The sequence below is a fragment of the Seriola lalandi genome, unplaced genomic scaffold (assembly GCF_002814215.2).
Source record: "Seriola lalandi dorsalis isolate HSWRI2012SDOR001 ecotype SW California unplaced genomic scaffold, Sedor1 jcf7180002054680, whole genome shotgun sequence".
NCBI lineage: Eukaryota > Metazoa > Chordata > Actinopteri > Carangiformes > Carangidae > Seriola > Seriola lalandi.
This window is the reverse complement of record NW_019525233.1, coordinates 717,312-732,246: the sequence shown is the minus strand read 5'-3', so window position 1 is coordinate 732,246 and position 14,935 is coordinate 717,312. Positions and strand designations below refer to the sequence as shown.

The 14,935-nt window shown below is 41.4% G+C and overlaps 1 protein-coding gene, 1 long non-coding RNA gene and 6 other non-coding genes across 8 annotated transcripts; 6 read left to right on the top strand and 2 right to left on the bottom strand.

Moving 5' to 3' along the window:
• Nucleotides 1-344: 344 nt before the first annotated feature.
• On the top strand, nucleotides 345-418 carry trnan-guu (transfer RNA asparagine (anticodon GUU)). Its single transcript has one exon. It is a non-coding gene; the product is annotated as a tRNA-Asn (tRNA).
• Nucleotides 419-1,253: 835 nt separating this feature from the next.
• trnan-guu (transfer RNA asparagine (anticodon GUU)) lies at nucleotides 1,254-1,327 on the top strand. Its single transcript has one exon. It is a non-coding gene; the product is annotated as a tRNA-Asn (tRNA).
• Nucleotides 1,328-1,607: 280 nt separating this feature from the next.
• Nucleotides 1,608-1,681, top strand: trnan-guu (transfer RNA asparagine (anticodon GUU)). Its single transcript has one exon. It is a non-coding gene; the product is annotated as a tRNA-Asn (tRNA).
• Nucleotides 1,682-1,967: 286 nt separating this feature from the next.
• Nucleotides 1,968-2,041, top strand: trnan-guu (transfer RNA asparagine (anticodon GUU)). Its single transcript has one exon. It is a non-coding gene; the product is annotated as a tRNA-Asn (tRNA).
• Nucleotides 2,042-2,478: 437 nt separating this feature from the next.
• trnan-guu (transfer RNA asparagine (anticodon GUU)) lies at nucleotides 2,479-2,552 on the top strand. Its single transcript has one exon. It is a non-coding gene; the product is annotated as a tRNA-Asn (tRNA).
• A 291-nt stretch (nucleotides 2,553-2,843) lies between these two features.
• trnan-guu (transfer RNA asparagine (anticodon GUU)) lies at nucleotides 2,844-2,917 on the top strand. The gene has a single exon. It is a non-coding gene; the product is annotated as a tRNA-Asn (tRNA).
• Nucleotides 2,918-4,980: 2,063 nt separating this feature from the next.
• Nucleotides 4,981-6,770, bottom strand: LOC147818197 (uncharacterized). Its single transcript, XR_015438211.1, has 2 exons — nucleotides 6,571-6,770; nucleotides 4,981-5,543 (listed from the first exon to the last, which is right to left on the bottom strand). It is a non-coding gene; the product is annotated as an uncharacterized LOC147818197 (long non-coding RNA).
• A 577-nt stretch (nucleotides 6,771-7,347) lies between these two features.
• LOC111666825 (betaine--homocysteine S-methyltransferase 1) lies at nucleotides 7,348-11,145 on the bottom strand. Its single transcript, XM_023422331.2, has 8 exons — nucleotides 10,988-11,145; nucleotides 10,682-10,814; nucleotides 10,487-10,599; nucleotides 10,105-10,296; nucleotides 8,932-9,079; nucleotides 8,269-8,451; nucleotides 7,952-8,180; nucleotides 7,348-7,866 (listed from the first exon to the last, which is right to left on the bottom strand). The coding sequence occupies exons 1-8, from the start codon at nucleotides 11,087-11,089 to the stop codon at nucleotides 7,686-7,688; spliced, it is 1,281 nt and encodes a 426-aa protein (XP_023278099.1). The 5' UTR covers nucleotides 11,090-11,145; the 3' UTR covers nucleotides 7,348-7,685.
• Between the last annotated feature and the right edge of the window lie 3,790 nt (nucleotides 11,146-14,935).

Sequence of the window (14,935 nt, the reverse complement as noted above, 5' to 3'; positions counted from 1 at the left end):
GCAATCGGTTAGCGCGTTCGGCTGTTAACCGAAAGGTTGGTGGTTCAAGCCCACCCAGGGACGTTTTACAGTTTGATTAACAAGGATACATCATATAAATGGAAAACCTACTCTCTGTGGGGCGAGGGAAGGGTTAAAGAAACTAAGCGCAGAGCTATGCATTTGAAAGAAGGAATAGGAAAGATGACATACCCGACATTACACACCCATAACTTTGACAAGTCTAAATGAGAAGACTTCCAAAACTGAGTCTGAGGTCTAGATGGAAAAAAATTATAGCAAACATAACAGATGCCGGTGGGTGGGGATTGACGGTCGAGGCCACACCCACATAAAGTAGACCTGTCTCTGTGGCGCAATCGGTTAGCGCGTTCGGCTGTTAACCGAAAGGTTGGTGGTTCAAGCCCACCCAGGGACGTTTTACAGTTTGATTAACAAGGATACATCATATAAATGGAAAACCTACTCTCTGTGGGGCGAGGGAAGGGTTAAAGAAACTAAGAGCAGAGCTATGGATTTGAAAGAAGGAATAGGAAACATTACAATAGATGACATACCCGACATTACACACCCATACCTTTCTCAAGTCTAAAGGAGAAGATTTCCAAAACGGAATTTGAGGTCTAGAAGGAAAAAAATTATAGTAAACATAACAGATGCCGGTGGGTGGGGATTGATGCTCAAGGCCACACCCACATAAAACAGAGCTGTCTCTGTGGAGCAATCGGTTAACGCGTTCGGCTGCTACACACCCATACCTTTCTCAAGTCTAAAGGAGAAGATTTCCAAAATGGAGTCTGAGGTCTAGAAGTAAAAAAATTATAGCAAACATAACAGATGCCGGTGGGTGGGGATTGAGGGTCGAGGCCACACCCACGTAAAGCAAACCTGTCTCTGTGGCGCAATCGGTTACCGCGTTCGGCTGTTAACCGAAAGGTTGGTTGTTCAAGCCCACCCAGGGAGGTTTTATGTTAACAAGGACATATCATCTAAATGGAAAACCTACTCTCTGTTGGGAGAGGAAATGGTTAAAAAAAAACTACGAGCAGAACTAAAGATGTGAAAGAATGAATGAAAAACATTATCACTGGTGATATATACTCAACATTACACACCCATAACTTTGACAACTCTAAATGAGAAGACTTCCAAAACTGAGTCTGAGGTCTAGAAGTAAAAAAATTATAGTAAACATAACAGATGCCGGTGGGTGGGGATTGAAGGTCGTGGCCACACCTACCTAAAGTAGACCTGTCTCTGTGGCGCAATCGGTTAGCGCGTTCGGCTGTTAACCGAAAGGTTGGTGGTTCAAGCCCACCCAGGGACGTTTTACAGTTGGAACAGATGGAAAAAAATTATAGTAAACATAACAGATGCCGGTGGGTGGGGATTGATGCTCAAGGCCACACCCACATAAAACAGAGCTGTCTCTGTGGCGCAATGGGTTAACGCGTTCGGCTGCTACACACCCATACCTTTCTCAAGTATAAAGGAGAAGTTTTCCAAAACGGAGTCTGAGGTCTAGAAGGAAAAAAATTATAGTAAACATAACAGATGCCGGTGGTTGGGGATTGATTATCAAGGCCACACCCCCTTGAAGCAGACCTGTCTCTGTGGCGCAATCGGTTAGCGCGTTCGGCTGTTAACCGAAAGGTTGGTGGTTCAAGCCCACCCAGGGACGTTTTACGTTAACAAGTACATATCATCTAAATGGAAAACCTACTCTCTGTTGGGAGAGGAAATGGTTAAAAAAAACTACGAGCAGAACTAAAGATGTGAAAGAATGAATGAAAAACATTATCACTGGTGATATACTCAATGCTACACACCCATAACTTTCTCAAGTCTAAAGGAGAAGATTTCCAAAATGGAGTCTGAGGTCTAGAAGGAAAAAAATTATAGTAATCATAACAGATGCCGGTGGGTGGGGATTGATTATCAAGGCCACACCCCCTTGAAGCAGACCTGTCTCTGTGGCGCAATCGGTTAGCGCGTTCGGCTGTTAACCGAAAGGTTGGTGGTTCAAGCCCACCCAGGGACGTTTTACAGTTTGATTACCAGGATACATCATCTAAATGGAAAACCTACTTTCTGTGGGGCGAGGGAATGGTTAGAGAAACTAAGAGCAGAGCTATATATTTGAAAGAATGAATGAAAAACATTTTCACTGGTGATATACACAATGCTACACACCCATAACTTTGACAAGTCTAAATGAGAAGACTTCCAAAACTGAGTCTGAAGTCTAGATGGAAAAAAATTATAGTAAACATAACAGATGCCGGTGGGTGGGGATTGATGCTCAAGGCCACTCGGTTAACGCGTTCGGCTGCTACACACCCATACCTTTCTCAAGTCTAAATGAGAAGTTTTCCAAAACGGAGTCTGAGGTCTAGAAGGAAAAACTTTATAGCAAACATAACAGATGCCGGTGGATGGGGATTGATGCTCGTGGCCACACCCACACAAAGCAGACCTGTCTCTGTGGCGCAATCGGTTAGCGCGTTCGGCTGTTAACCGAAAGGTTGTTGGTTCAAGCCCACCTGGGGACGTTTTACAGTTTGATTAACAAGGATACATCATATAAATGGAAAACCTACTTTCTGTGGGGCGAGGGAAGGGTTAAAGAAACTAAGAGCAGAGCTATGGATTTGAAAGAAGGAATAGGAAACATTACAATAGATGACATACCCGACATTACACACCCATACCTTTCTCAAGTCTAAAGGAGAAGATTTCCAAAACGGAGTCTGAGGTCTAGAAGGAAAAAAATTATAGTAAACATAACAGATGCCGGTGGGTGGGGATTTATTATCAAGGCCACACCCCCTTGAAGCAGACCTGTCTCTGTGGCGCAATCGGTTAGCGCGTTCGGCTGTTAACCGAAAGGTTGGTGGTTCAAGCCCACCCAGGGACGTTTTACACTTCCATTAACAAGGATACAGCAACTTAATCAAATGGGAGAGGAAATGCAGTGAAATAACTAAGAGCAGAACTAAAGATGTGAAAGAACGAATGAAAAACATTATCACTCGTGATATACACAACGCTACACAACCATAACTTTGGTCATAACTTAAGTCAAAATGAGAAGACTTCCAAAACTGAGTCTGAGGTCTAGAAGTAAAAAAATTATAGTAAACATAACAGATGCCGGTGGGTGGGGATTGATGGTCGTGGCCACACCCACATAAAGTAGACCTGTCTCTGTGGCGCAATCGGTTAGCGCGTTCGGCTGTTAACCGAAAGGTTGGTGGTGGAGGGAGGGGTTAAAAAAACTAAGAGCAAAACTATAGATTATCATGACTGACATATCCAACAGTACACACCCATACCTCCAACAAGTATAAATGAGACAGTCTCCATATCTTCCAAAACAGATAGACGAATGGTTAAATTAGGAAGCAGTGTTCTAATACTCGACGAGTAGTAGAAACATTATCATTGATCAGCCTGAGGTCTACAAGGAAGAAGTGATACTAGATATAACAAATGCAAGTGGATGGGGATTGATGGTCGAGGCCAAACCCACATAAATGAAGAGCCTACTTTCTGTGGTGTGAGGGAAGAGTTAAAGAAAACTAAAGGCAAACCTACAGATGTGAAAGAACATCGTGTTAAGTATGGCTTGATTGAGCTGTACTATATATATACTGTGGAAATAGCCGTTTAAAGGTCACCCAACCCAACTGCGGAGCATTTGTACTTGATGGTTTAATTTTGGGCCTGCTGGGCAGGCATGAGGGAAATGATTAAGAGAGCAAGGGGAAAAGACAGGACAACCTGTGGACCAGGAGAGGAAGCAGGAATAGGTGAAGAGATGACCCATTTACAATGTTCAAACAGACATTTGTGAATTGATTTTCTATTCATGAAGCAAAAAAGCATTTGTAGATTTAAATTTTACACTTGCGCGTATCGATGTTTGTCGCTTTATTCAAGATAATATGATAGAATTTAACCTGTGTGTAGGCTTTACTTAATTTGTAGTAATATAACCACTGAGCTGTAACTACTCACACCTGGCTGACTGCAAAGCAAAAGATTTAATACTTTCAAATGGAACCTGAAGGTGTTTTATATTTACAGATTACAAATTTACTCACTGATTGTCAATCTGTTCACACAAACAAGACAAATCTACCGCCATATGTTTTAGGCTAGAGAAAAAACGATAAGTTCATATTTTTCCCAGGCGACATGAAGGCACCATAACAGCCCCTTTACTTTAGGAGTTTATTAAACCGAACGACCGATACAGAAATGAAATCCACATTAATGCGTTTTCTCTTGTAGTAGTTTAATGCTGTTAATCATTTCATTTCTCAGTTTCCAGCAATCGTCGCTTTCTGTTCTCTGGCTCGTGCAGATGTTTGCTCTCACTGCAGACGTGCACGAGGAGCATAAACATCTGCACGTGGGCAAATCTATGACGCAAGCACGCAGGGAACGTGCTGACGACCGGATGCTGTACGGCAATCTGACTGAGACAAAAGACATTTAAATATAAACAAAGGCAGAGGTTGTCTGTTCAAATGACAAAATCGATACTGTACAACACAAAACAACAAATGTATTAATAAATTAATAAATAAATCTATCGATTAATATTAATTTATGTATAAATATCCACATTAAAATCTTAAGTAATTAATACAGTATTTTCAATGTAGACTCTTTGTTTTTAATGTTTTAATTCAAATTTAATGTTTTTTTGTATGTTTTTAATTATACAATATTATTACAATATTTTTATTATCAAATTCCCAACTCTTTAACTTAAAAATAGTACAAGTATTTTAAGATTTTAGTGATATTGTATTGAGATGTAGCTACTTAGATTTGTTGTATACTGTAAATATGTGTTTTATGGTAAATAGTAAATTGTAATTTGGATGGACCAACCTCTAAAAAAGAGAAAGTGAGTAGGGAATGAACAAAAAAAAAACATGTAATGAGATAAAAGGATGAATATGCAAATGAGGCAGAAAATAGCAAACACTTTATTATTATGGATGAAGGAGTGTGTATGGGAGGACACTTATCTGCCAGCATCAGAGAGAATTAATAAACACAATGACACATGTAATAGCAAAATTAACATTATTACACTTGACATGTTGGATGTCAGCTAGAACCCTTCACTGAATCTGATGTTAAAATTATAGATTTTTTCAAATAATTTAAACAAGTGAAACAGTATGAACAAGAACAAGGATGTTTTATTCTTATGTAGAGGTGAGGTTTAACATCAGCCCTCGATGCGTTTCTTACCTCATCTGCACAAAAATCAGAATCAATAATAGCCCAAAAATGGAAAACCAAGGTTTGTGACCTCTGCTGATAGCTGGCTGATGTAAATATTGTGGTTATTAAATGCATTCATGATCTCAGATCACTGGGGAAAAGTGCATTTCAATTTTGGATCACAGGATATAAAAGAAAGGATATGAATTCCTGAAATAAAGAAGCAAAAAAATACGAACACAAATGTGTTTCCTGCTTTTTGGATTGGGGCCTCCGGTGGTAAGTGTCATGAAAGCCTGTTGACAGGAGGTTTGGAAATGTTTTACACACAGTTCACCGGGTGAAGGTTGTGCATTATACACATCACTGTGTAGACACAATACATCAGCTGAAGAAACACAGGAAATCAAAATTCCCTTTGGACTTTCAGCATAAAAGCACACACATTCCAATTAATCATAGCCTTAGTAATTGTTCTGTGGAAACAAAGAAAAATAAAAGCAGCACAATTTTAGAACTTATGTATCTATACAATATATTTTAGATCTGTCATTTCAGTAACAATCTATGTGGGTTTGAGTCTCACTTCACAAAGGCCTGATACTTTACAGGTTTTCTCACCTGGTGACTTTAACACACCTTTAGCCTCAAGGGCTTAAACTAGCAAATCACTTATATGATGATAAAAACCTACAAACTCCCACCTGGTTCAGTATCTCCCAAGATTCTTTAAACTTCTTCTAAACAAAACTTTTATTATTTAGTGTATAAGTGTTTTGACCACTAGATGGCAGCAGCAGTATTTGTCAGATTTCAAGTTTCGATTGATATTGTCATTGTGTTTTTGATACTAAAGAAAACAAGAGGATTGCTGCTTCTGCACAAGTTGAGGATGAACTGCATTGCTGCTTCAAATTTGTATTAAGAAGCAGTTGAAGTGATTGTCATGAAGAGATGGAAACAAGGAGCAAGGGGTGAAGAATGCAAACTCTAGTGGAAGCAGTGAAAAAGATGAAGTAAACAGAGAGAGAAACTGAGCTTCATTGCCTATAGTGCATCGTAAATTACACTGTAAATCCCAATTTGCTCACTCAATTTAAAAGTGCATTGGAAAAGGCCTGCACACAAAACTTGTTTACATGCAGAACAACTATGGAGGCGGTGGACGTGAGGCAACGCCTGCTACATGATCCTTCACAATAGAACCAACCACAACCCAGGCCAGATATGCAAAGGGCTGCACCTCTGCCCCGAACACCACCTATTTCTAGAAGAGCAGATGGTTCTACAGACAAAAAAAACATGGCAGTGATATGAGCTCACCAGTATCTCCCATTGTGGCAAACCTCTGCATGGAAGAAGCAGACAGCAGGGCCCTGACCTCTCTCAGAGGAACAGTTGTGTTTTGTGAGTTGTCGTGATTCGCCGCTGTGTTTTGATTTGTCGGTATGATTTGCACTTCATGGCCTCTGTAGAAAACAGTGTAAACATTGTGAAGAACAAGCTCAAGCAAATGATAAACGATAAAATCATCCAGACAAATCAATCCTGAAACTGCATCGGAAGAACCAGATTACTTTAGCCTGGTAACTGCATGTTAGCCTGAGTTGGCTAATCCATGTTAGAAGAACAGACCTCACATCCATCCTGTGAATTAAAGCTTCAATATTTACATATAAAAACTTTCAGGTTAATATTGAAAGTTCGTTTTCAATCTTTCAAGAAAACTTTAAACAAAGTTTCATCTGTAACCTTTAGGTGATAAGTAGCATTTCATTTGCTGAGGAATTAATTATCTTACTGACATGGGCTGTTATTTGATTTACATAATCTCTTCTAACTTTAACATAATTTGTCATCTTACAATTCTACCTGGTTGTGTATCTTAATTTTTATAAATATACACACCAATTGCTGTTTATATAAACACATGTACATATCTGAATGTATATTTAAAGTGCTGAGAATTTGTATTTCTGCCGTTTCTTTGTGTTTATTTTTCTGTACTCAGATCTCAATGTGACTTAAAATAAATATATATTTAAAAAAAAAAAAAAAAAAAAAAAAAAAAATTGAACAAATCCCATTCACACATACTGGTTTTGTTCAACTGGAAGTTTATTGCCACACATGATTCAGTTCTTTTATAAGACAAAAAGCACTTTCGGAGTGTTTAAGGCATCACTCAGGTGCATTCACAGCTGCTCTGTTTGAGCTTTGTAGTCAGTAACACGGCTCACAGATGTGATCATCCTACTTAAACAGGCACTAATGCTAAAGCTTATTTGAAATGTGAGTGTAAATGGTCCTTAGAAGAGACAGAAATAACTTCAGCATTTCGATCTTTATTTTGGTATGTAAACTTAAGGGAATGTGTGAGCTCGCCTCTCACACGCCACCCCTTTGCTTCTTCCAAACAGACACATCGGAGGAGGAGCTCAGTGACTTTTGCTGGCCTTGTCAAAGAGAGCCTTCAGCTGCTCCTGGGAGGTGGCCTCCTTCTGCTGCATCAGGTCGGCGTGGCCTTTGGTGACGCCCCAGCCGTCAGGTGTGGCCATGGAGGGGCAGAACGGACGGCCAGACGCAGGCTTCAGCTTCTCCCAGTAGTCACGACGAGCCCTACGGAGGGGGAACACGTTATAGTTTTAAACCAAACTGGAGGTTTTGAGGTGAAAAAAAGGGTGTGGAAAAGAAAAATATCCACCTTGCTCTAACCCAAGGCTTTGTGTGCATCTCCAGGCCACTGCCCCAGATGCCGTGCTTCTCCGATCCAGCAGGTATGAAGCCCCTCTCGGCTGCCAGCTCCTCAGCCAGGGCACGGATGTGGTAGGGTTCAAATCCACAGCAACCTCCGATGTAATGAATGCCGGCGTTGTACGCTTCCCGGGCGTATTTCTGCATGTCCCATCTGGTCAGGATCCTCGGCTCCAGACCTGCAGGATGAAGTTATAGTTTATGAGACAAACACTTTAGAAAACTAAAATGTCGAGACGCAGCAGCTTTCAGAGCGTGTAGACGTACTGAAAGGGAACTCTGGCAGATCAATGAAACCCTGGCGGTTGCAGTCAGGAGTGTGGTAGGCCAGCGGCTGGCTCATGTAGTGAGCCTTCAGTCCGGCCTTCTCCACGCCCTCCTTCATCATCTTCACAGTCTTCACACAGGTCTCCGGGTCAAAGTGGCAGTTAATGCCCACGATCTGAGCGCCTGCCAAGAGGAAACGATAAACATGATCATTTTCAACAATCCTGACGTCATGTTTTTCCTGTTAAAATTAGGCCCGTAGCAGGTAAAATGTCTGTCTGCTGTAGTGTAATTCTTCATACTCCCACTAGATGGCACCAAAAGATTTACTTGGGAGCTCCGCTGACATCACATCCTGCATTATAAACTCTGTGCATGTCCGAGTTTGAAATATGTATAAACCAGGCAGGGAAGGTTTAATGAAAAGTTGCATCATGGGAAATGTAGGATGCAGCATTTTTCATCCAGATAATAAAAGCCAGGATCTGGATCTGCAGCTCCTCCAGACTGAGGTGGAACGATGTTGAAACAGGGTCATGAGATCATGAGGAGGCCGTTTAACCATTTCCAAGATTAAACTGCATCAGTCACTTCTGCCAATGACAGGTCTTGCCTTTGCCGCCCCCCCCCGGATATACACAGTACATTTTAGGTCCGTCATACCAGCTTTGACGAGTTTGACAGCACAGTCTCCAGGGCTGATGCCGTTCAGGTCTCCGTCAGGTCCAATGCACAGAGTTGCAGCCACTGGCTTGCCGGTGGTCTTCAGAACCTGGACCGCCCACTCAGCCTCTTCAACATGCTCGAAGTACTGCAAGCAGAAAAGGCCAGGTATGCAATTATTTAAAAAGCTGAAATGTAGATTGTTGAATTCACCATTTGATGGTCAAAGATCAGATAATTCCCACTGCAGCCCAACTTCCTGATACTCATTTTAAAACCTGTTTAAATATTTTCATTATAACAAAACGTTATTCACTTTACAGCTTCTTACACTCATAGTTCAGGTTTTACAGACTCAAACTTTACTGTTTCTGTTGCTTCATCTCAACAACAAAAAGAAGCTACAGGTGCCGTCAATCAACTCTGACGAGTTGGTTCAGACTGCAAACAAAGTATAGAAGAGAGGTACTAAGATGCCATGAGTGGAAACCTCCTGCTCCAACATGTTGTAAACTGGTTGCAGCAGTGAACTGATTCATTGAAAAAGATTAGCATCGTTTTATTTTGGCAGGATCAAACCCACGATGCATTTCTGATGTTCCAAACACTGGATGTTGCTTCCCGCAACAACAAAAATTAACAAACATTTAAACACTCGAGTGTGTGTCAGTTTGAGCTAGCTGAAGTCTTTGCCTTGAGGCCTGATTTGGTTGCATTATGGGAACTGTAGGACCAGTGGTGTCTTGGTAGGTGTGGATACTGTGGCTTCAAATAGAGTATTTTTATAAATCGCAGTACCGCCAAATATTTTCTCCATTGATTATATGATTGTGTGACCTGGTTGAGGGTTTTCAGGGACATTTGCTCCACGAGTTTACCCATAATTCAGCGCTTCTCCCCAGGCTTGGTTCAGCTTTAAAAATCGGGGTACTCGTGTTGCCCCTGGGGAGGAGGCTAAAGTCCAAGAGCAAAAGTCCCTGAACGCCACAGATTACAAGGACATCTGTAACATGACTGCCTGCAGCTTTACTCTGGAAGATGTGGACTTATATGCATCTACAGCTATTTTTAGCTGTGTATAAAGTGACGCCCCCCGGGCCAGAGGCGGCGTATACGTACTACTACACCTTTGCTGAGGACTACAAGTCAGGGTATCTTCCATTTATTACAAACCTCTGCAATCAAGAAGTCCACGTTCTTCTGGACAAAGACATCAAGCTGTTTCTTGAAGATGGCCTTGACGTCATCCTCACTCTTGCAGCTGAGGTAAGAGGGGGTCTGAGACACTCCTCCGGCCACCAGAGCATCACCCTCATTGGCCACCTCCCGGGCCAGGTCACAAGCTGCTTCGTTTATCTGCTGGCCCTGCAGTTCAAGGAAGACAAAAGAAAAAACAAAAAAAAACACTATTGATGCAACTGACTTCACAAGGTGTCTGTTTCCATGCTAGAGGCAGTTGGCTTCATGCCGGCTGTGCTGCTGCCAAGCTGCCATCCCCACCCCACGAGTCAGGATGAGAGCTGGGAGCAGCTGCAGTCCCGCGGGTTGAACTCACAGTGAAGCGCTGAGTGTGGCCTCTGTTCTCCAGTTTGTCGTCGCTTGCGTAGAAAGTGAACGTCTGCATGACATTGGAGCCCGCTCTCAGGAACTCCCTGTGCAGCTGCCGCACTGAAAACGACACGGTTCCGCTCATCACTCACAAAAACTGGATTTACAGGTTAGGGAGATACGTTATGAGTTGCATAATTACCCGCGTCAGGGTGCTCGGCGGCAGCTTCAGGTGTCCACGGCCCTGCCTTCACATAACCCCTCTTCTCCAGGGCGAAGACAAAGCCCCCGTCCCCGATAACCACCTCTCCTGCATCCAGACGCTCCAAAAGACCCTGCGCCAAGTGGAAGCGTGCAACAAGCAAGACACAACAACATGCACACAACTTTGTTAGCCGTGGTAGTTGGCATTTCGCAAAACCCACTTCCTCCTGCAAAAAAAAACAAAGTGCGCACACGCAGTCGAAATGTGAAGAGCTGCAGCTTCTCAACTGAAACCTCTTCTTACCTTCTTTGCTCCAGCTGGTGCCATGATTGTTGCAGCAGTGACCGGCCCACTCGTCTCAGCTACAGAGTCCTTCTGAAGTTGGAGAGGGATTTGAGCAGACATCCATGCTCAATTTATAATCCAGGAGGGTGCGGTGGTCCTGATGTCACACGGAAGAACCGCCTGCCTCCTACACAGCTACTTTTTTTTTTTGTTGTTGTTACCCCTCCTCTTCCATCAAAGCAAGTTTGCACAAGGCAGCCTATTGTTCTGGATACAGCAGAAATGCAAGGCGCCTGCTCTAATGATAGTTTGGACATTGGGATATTTTGTTCTGTGTTTTTGTGGCTGGAATAAATCAACACGATGATTAAAAGTTTAAGTAGGTGAGAGCAGGATAATTATCAGTGGGAAAGTTCTGACAATTTGACTCTTGCACAACACAGAAGTTGTAGAAAAGACGTTGTAGAGATGAAAACGTTTCGATGATTTACTGAAAAGGTTTTGCCAGTGACTGTGCAGAAAACTCAGGGAGTAGCAGTGTTGTGATGAAGTTACTGCAGAATCTGGCTGGTTTGACATGATGTTTATCCACTAACATAAAGTCAAAAATGTTTCTTCACTGGGATGTTTGAGTGTCATTGTGCAGAGTTTGACACTAAAAGGCTGTTTTCACATCCATCTGCTGAAGGAGGAAAGTTTCTCTCTGCTCCACCAGTTTAAAACTTGTACTTATGAGCATAATTAAGTGACTTCACAGCTAGTTTAGAAAACAATCCTGGTCCAATATGCAAATTACACTAATGTGATGTCACAACCTGAAGCCTCAGTGCATATACACATAGAAAGGACTTTTAGGAACATTGAAACTTTTGAAATAAGCAACATTAACATACTCAGTCAGATTTTTCACTGATGGAGATAACGAGCTAATTGAACTTACTGAAATTATTTTGCAGGAAAAACAAACCCAATACAAATGATTTTTTTTAAAATGTTTTTAAAACATGTCTGGAGCGGATCTTTACCCCAACATGTCCATCCTGACCTGCTGCACAAAAACTAATTCAAGCTTTTTGATGGAAACTTTAAAACTAGCACCAGGTAAAATTCTTTTCCCTCTGTCAACATTTTCTGCCATTTGTCATTTGAATAAAAGTGGATTCACAGTTGTGAATGAAGATGTTTTAAAACAACTAAAGATCATTTTATTTTCAGAAAAATCATCCTAAATCTGAAATCACGTCACAAAAATCACAGAGAAAAGCATCAAAGCCTGACGAGCGAGAGGCTGAATCTGGGTTTAGTTTGACTTGAACAATTAATCAAGTTATCAAAACAGATGCCAACTAATTTTCTGTTGATAAATGAATTGATTAATCAGTGAATCACATCAGCTTTAATAGTGCTAATTTATCATAAGTATCCCCTTCTGTCCAGAGGCTGAACAAGCTGCTGGAGAAGCTTTTTTAACTAGATTTGTTTATGTGTTCATGGAGCAAAAATACATGAGGAGGAGCGACGTCTGTCTACACTCTAGAAAGTCCTGATTTCCAGATTAGGAGCCACTGCACGAGAGATACTTTGCCACATCCCTCCATAGATATGATGATAACATCTGGTCTGTATCCATCTCTTTATCCTAACCTCTGTCTGGCCTTTACACACCTTGTCATTCCACGCCTGTCCACCGGTTGTCCTCGTGGAGTTTCCCTCCTTTGCCACTCAGCCGAACCTGCTCCTCCCTGCACACCTGCCCCTCGTTGCCCCTCGTCAGCACAGTCCAACTTTTCCATACACTTTTGGAGCTGCAGCCTGTTGTGGACTGGAGGTGTAACTCCGCCTGTTGACTTAAGTAAAGTGAGTTAAACCTGAATTTGCTCCGACCTCAGTCTGCTTCTGGGTTCAGCTCCTGAGAGTTCAAAACCTGTCTCTTAACCCCAAGGGGCAACAGTTGGTTTGTCTTTACGACGGGGGGATCTGGAATAATCCAGTTAATTAAATACCAATGTTGGAAAGTGGATCTTGTTTAAACTTGTGTCAGATGTTGTGTTTTCCAGCAGAAGGAGACAAGAAATCATCAAAAAGTGGAGGCTCAGAGTCCAAAACATGTTCATGATGCAACAGTGGTCAGAATTCAGCAAATAAAAACACTGATTTATTATTTAATTGTTTGTTTAAACAGCTAGTCTCACCTGAGTGTAAGTATGCAGCTAAAGCTCGGACAGAATGAGGCAGTTTCTGTAGAGCAGCCGTTTAGATAAATAACATGATGCACATTTCCTCTGTAGTTTCATTATAAGATGCTCAATGAATCTCCAGAGGCCAAAACTACTCCGACAAGTTGAGAAACAAAGCTGGATTACCATGGTGATGACACCCAGTGGTAATCCAGCCAAGATTAACACAACAGACCGAGTCCAGGCAACTGGTGGTATGTTAGACCGAGGGGGGGGGGGAGAGATGGATGTCTTTAACGAACTGACGACAGCACTAATTGTAACACACATTTATTTAATGTTCATGGTGAGTCGTAAAGATTTATTTGTGTTTTTAGATTTCTCTCCAGGAGGTTTAATCAAAACGATGTCGTCGATTACAAATGAAAAAGCAAAACACGTACTGTAATATATGTCATGGATCTTTTCTAAACTCTAGGGAGAGGGCCATGGTTCACATATAACGTGATACTCTGTGACAGGACATATCGTATAAATGCCATATTTGTTGAGGGTTCAAATGTGCCTTAACTAACTCAGACTAAAACATGTTGAGATCAGGAAAATATTTATTTTGATTCCAATTCAGCTCATTTGTACAGTGGCCCTGAAAGCACAACACACTGCTCATGAACACAATACACAAACAAACAGATGAAAACACGAGCAAATGAAGAAAACATCTGTATCAACTTTAAAACACATGCAAAAAAAAATCAGAATAAAAAAGAGAAAACACAGCTAGATAAAGGATTGGGTTGCAGGTTTGATCTTGAGGACTGAGGATAAATATTTTCAAACGGAAGAGTTGAAAAATCCAGGCTTGTGTCATCAAAAGCAAAAGTAAGATAACTCAGTCATGTGCAAAGAACAGGATCCAGATCTGTGAGCAATTCTTTGTAATTTAACAGTTATGTCACTTTAAACACCGGACTCGAATGTGACTGAGAAACAGTTTGTACCATCCCTTATGTTCACTTAACCACCACAGGGGGGTTTCCCTTTTAATTAATGTTGTAATAAATCTTTTATCAAGCTGGGAAGAAGCTCTGCCAGGAGGAATTAAACCTCATTTCTTGTGGGCTGAACAAACCTCCACACAGCGGAGGAGAGAACACAGTCCAGGCCGTAAAAAAAATGCATGTAACGACATAAAACCTTTGACCTTTGGCTCTAAAGTCTTTGCTGAAGCCATCCGAAGCAGTTTCCCACTGTCACAGCACATACCCTCACTATCGTGCACAACGCTGATTGGCATTGACATATGCAACATTTGAGGGTCTGTCTACACGTCAAAACCACACGAAATGACCACAAAGGGTTCTTAAAACAACCATGAAGAGACGCAAAAGCCTTAAACAATTACGGTTTAAAACAATATGACATGAACATAGCATTAAAACTAAATGCAAAATACAGCCGAGGATGATGGGAATGTAGTTATTTTGACCTGATGATGGCGCTGCAAGAAGGTTAAAAGTTAGTACAATCCATCCTCTGGAGAACATGAGTGTCTGCACAAAGTTTCATGAGAAAACATCCAACAGTTGTTGAGATATCTCAGTCTACACTCCTCATGTTATTGTGTAACTTAAGTGCACCCATGTTTGCTGATAGTGTTCTTAACCTGTGAACTCTTAACCTAAATTTGATATAAATAAGATATTTTTAAGACACACTTTATCATATCCTAATTATTATGTGATAAAATTACTTTATTTTTCTGTTGAATTTTGCAGATCAAATATAA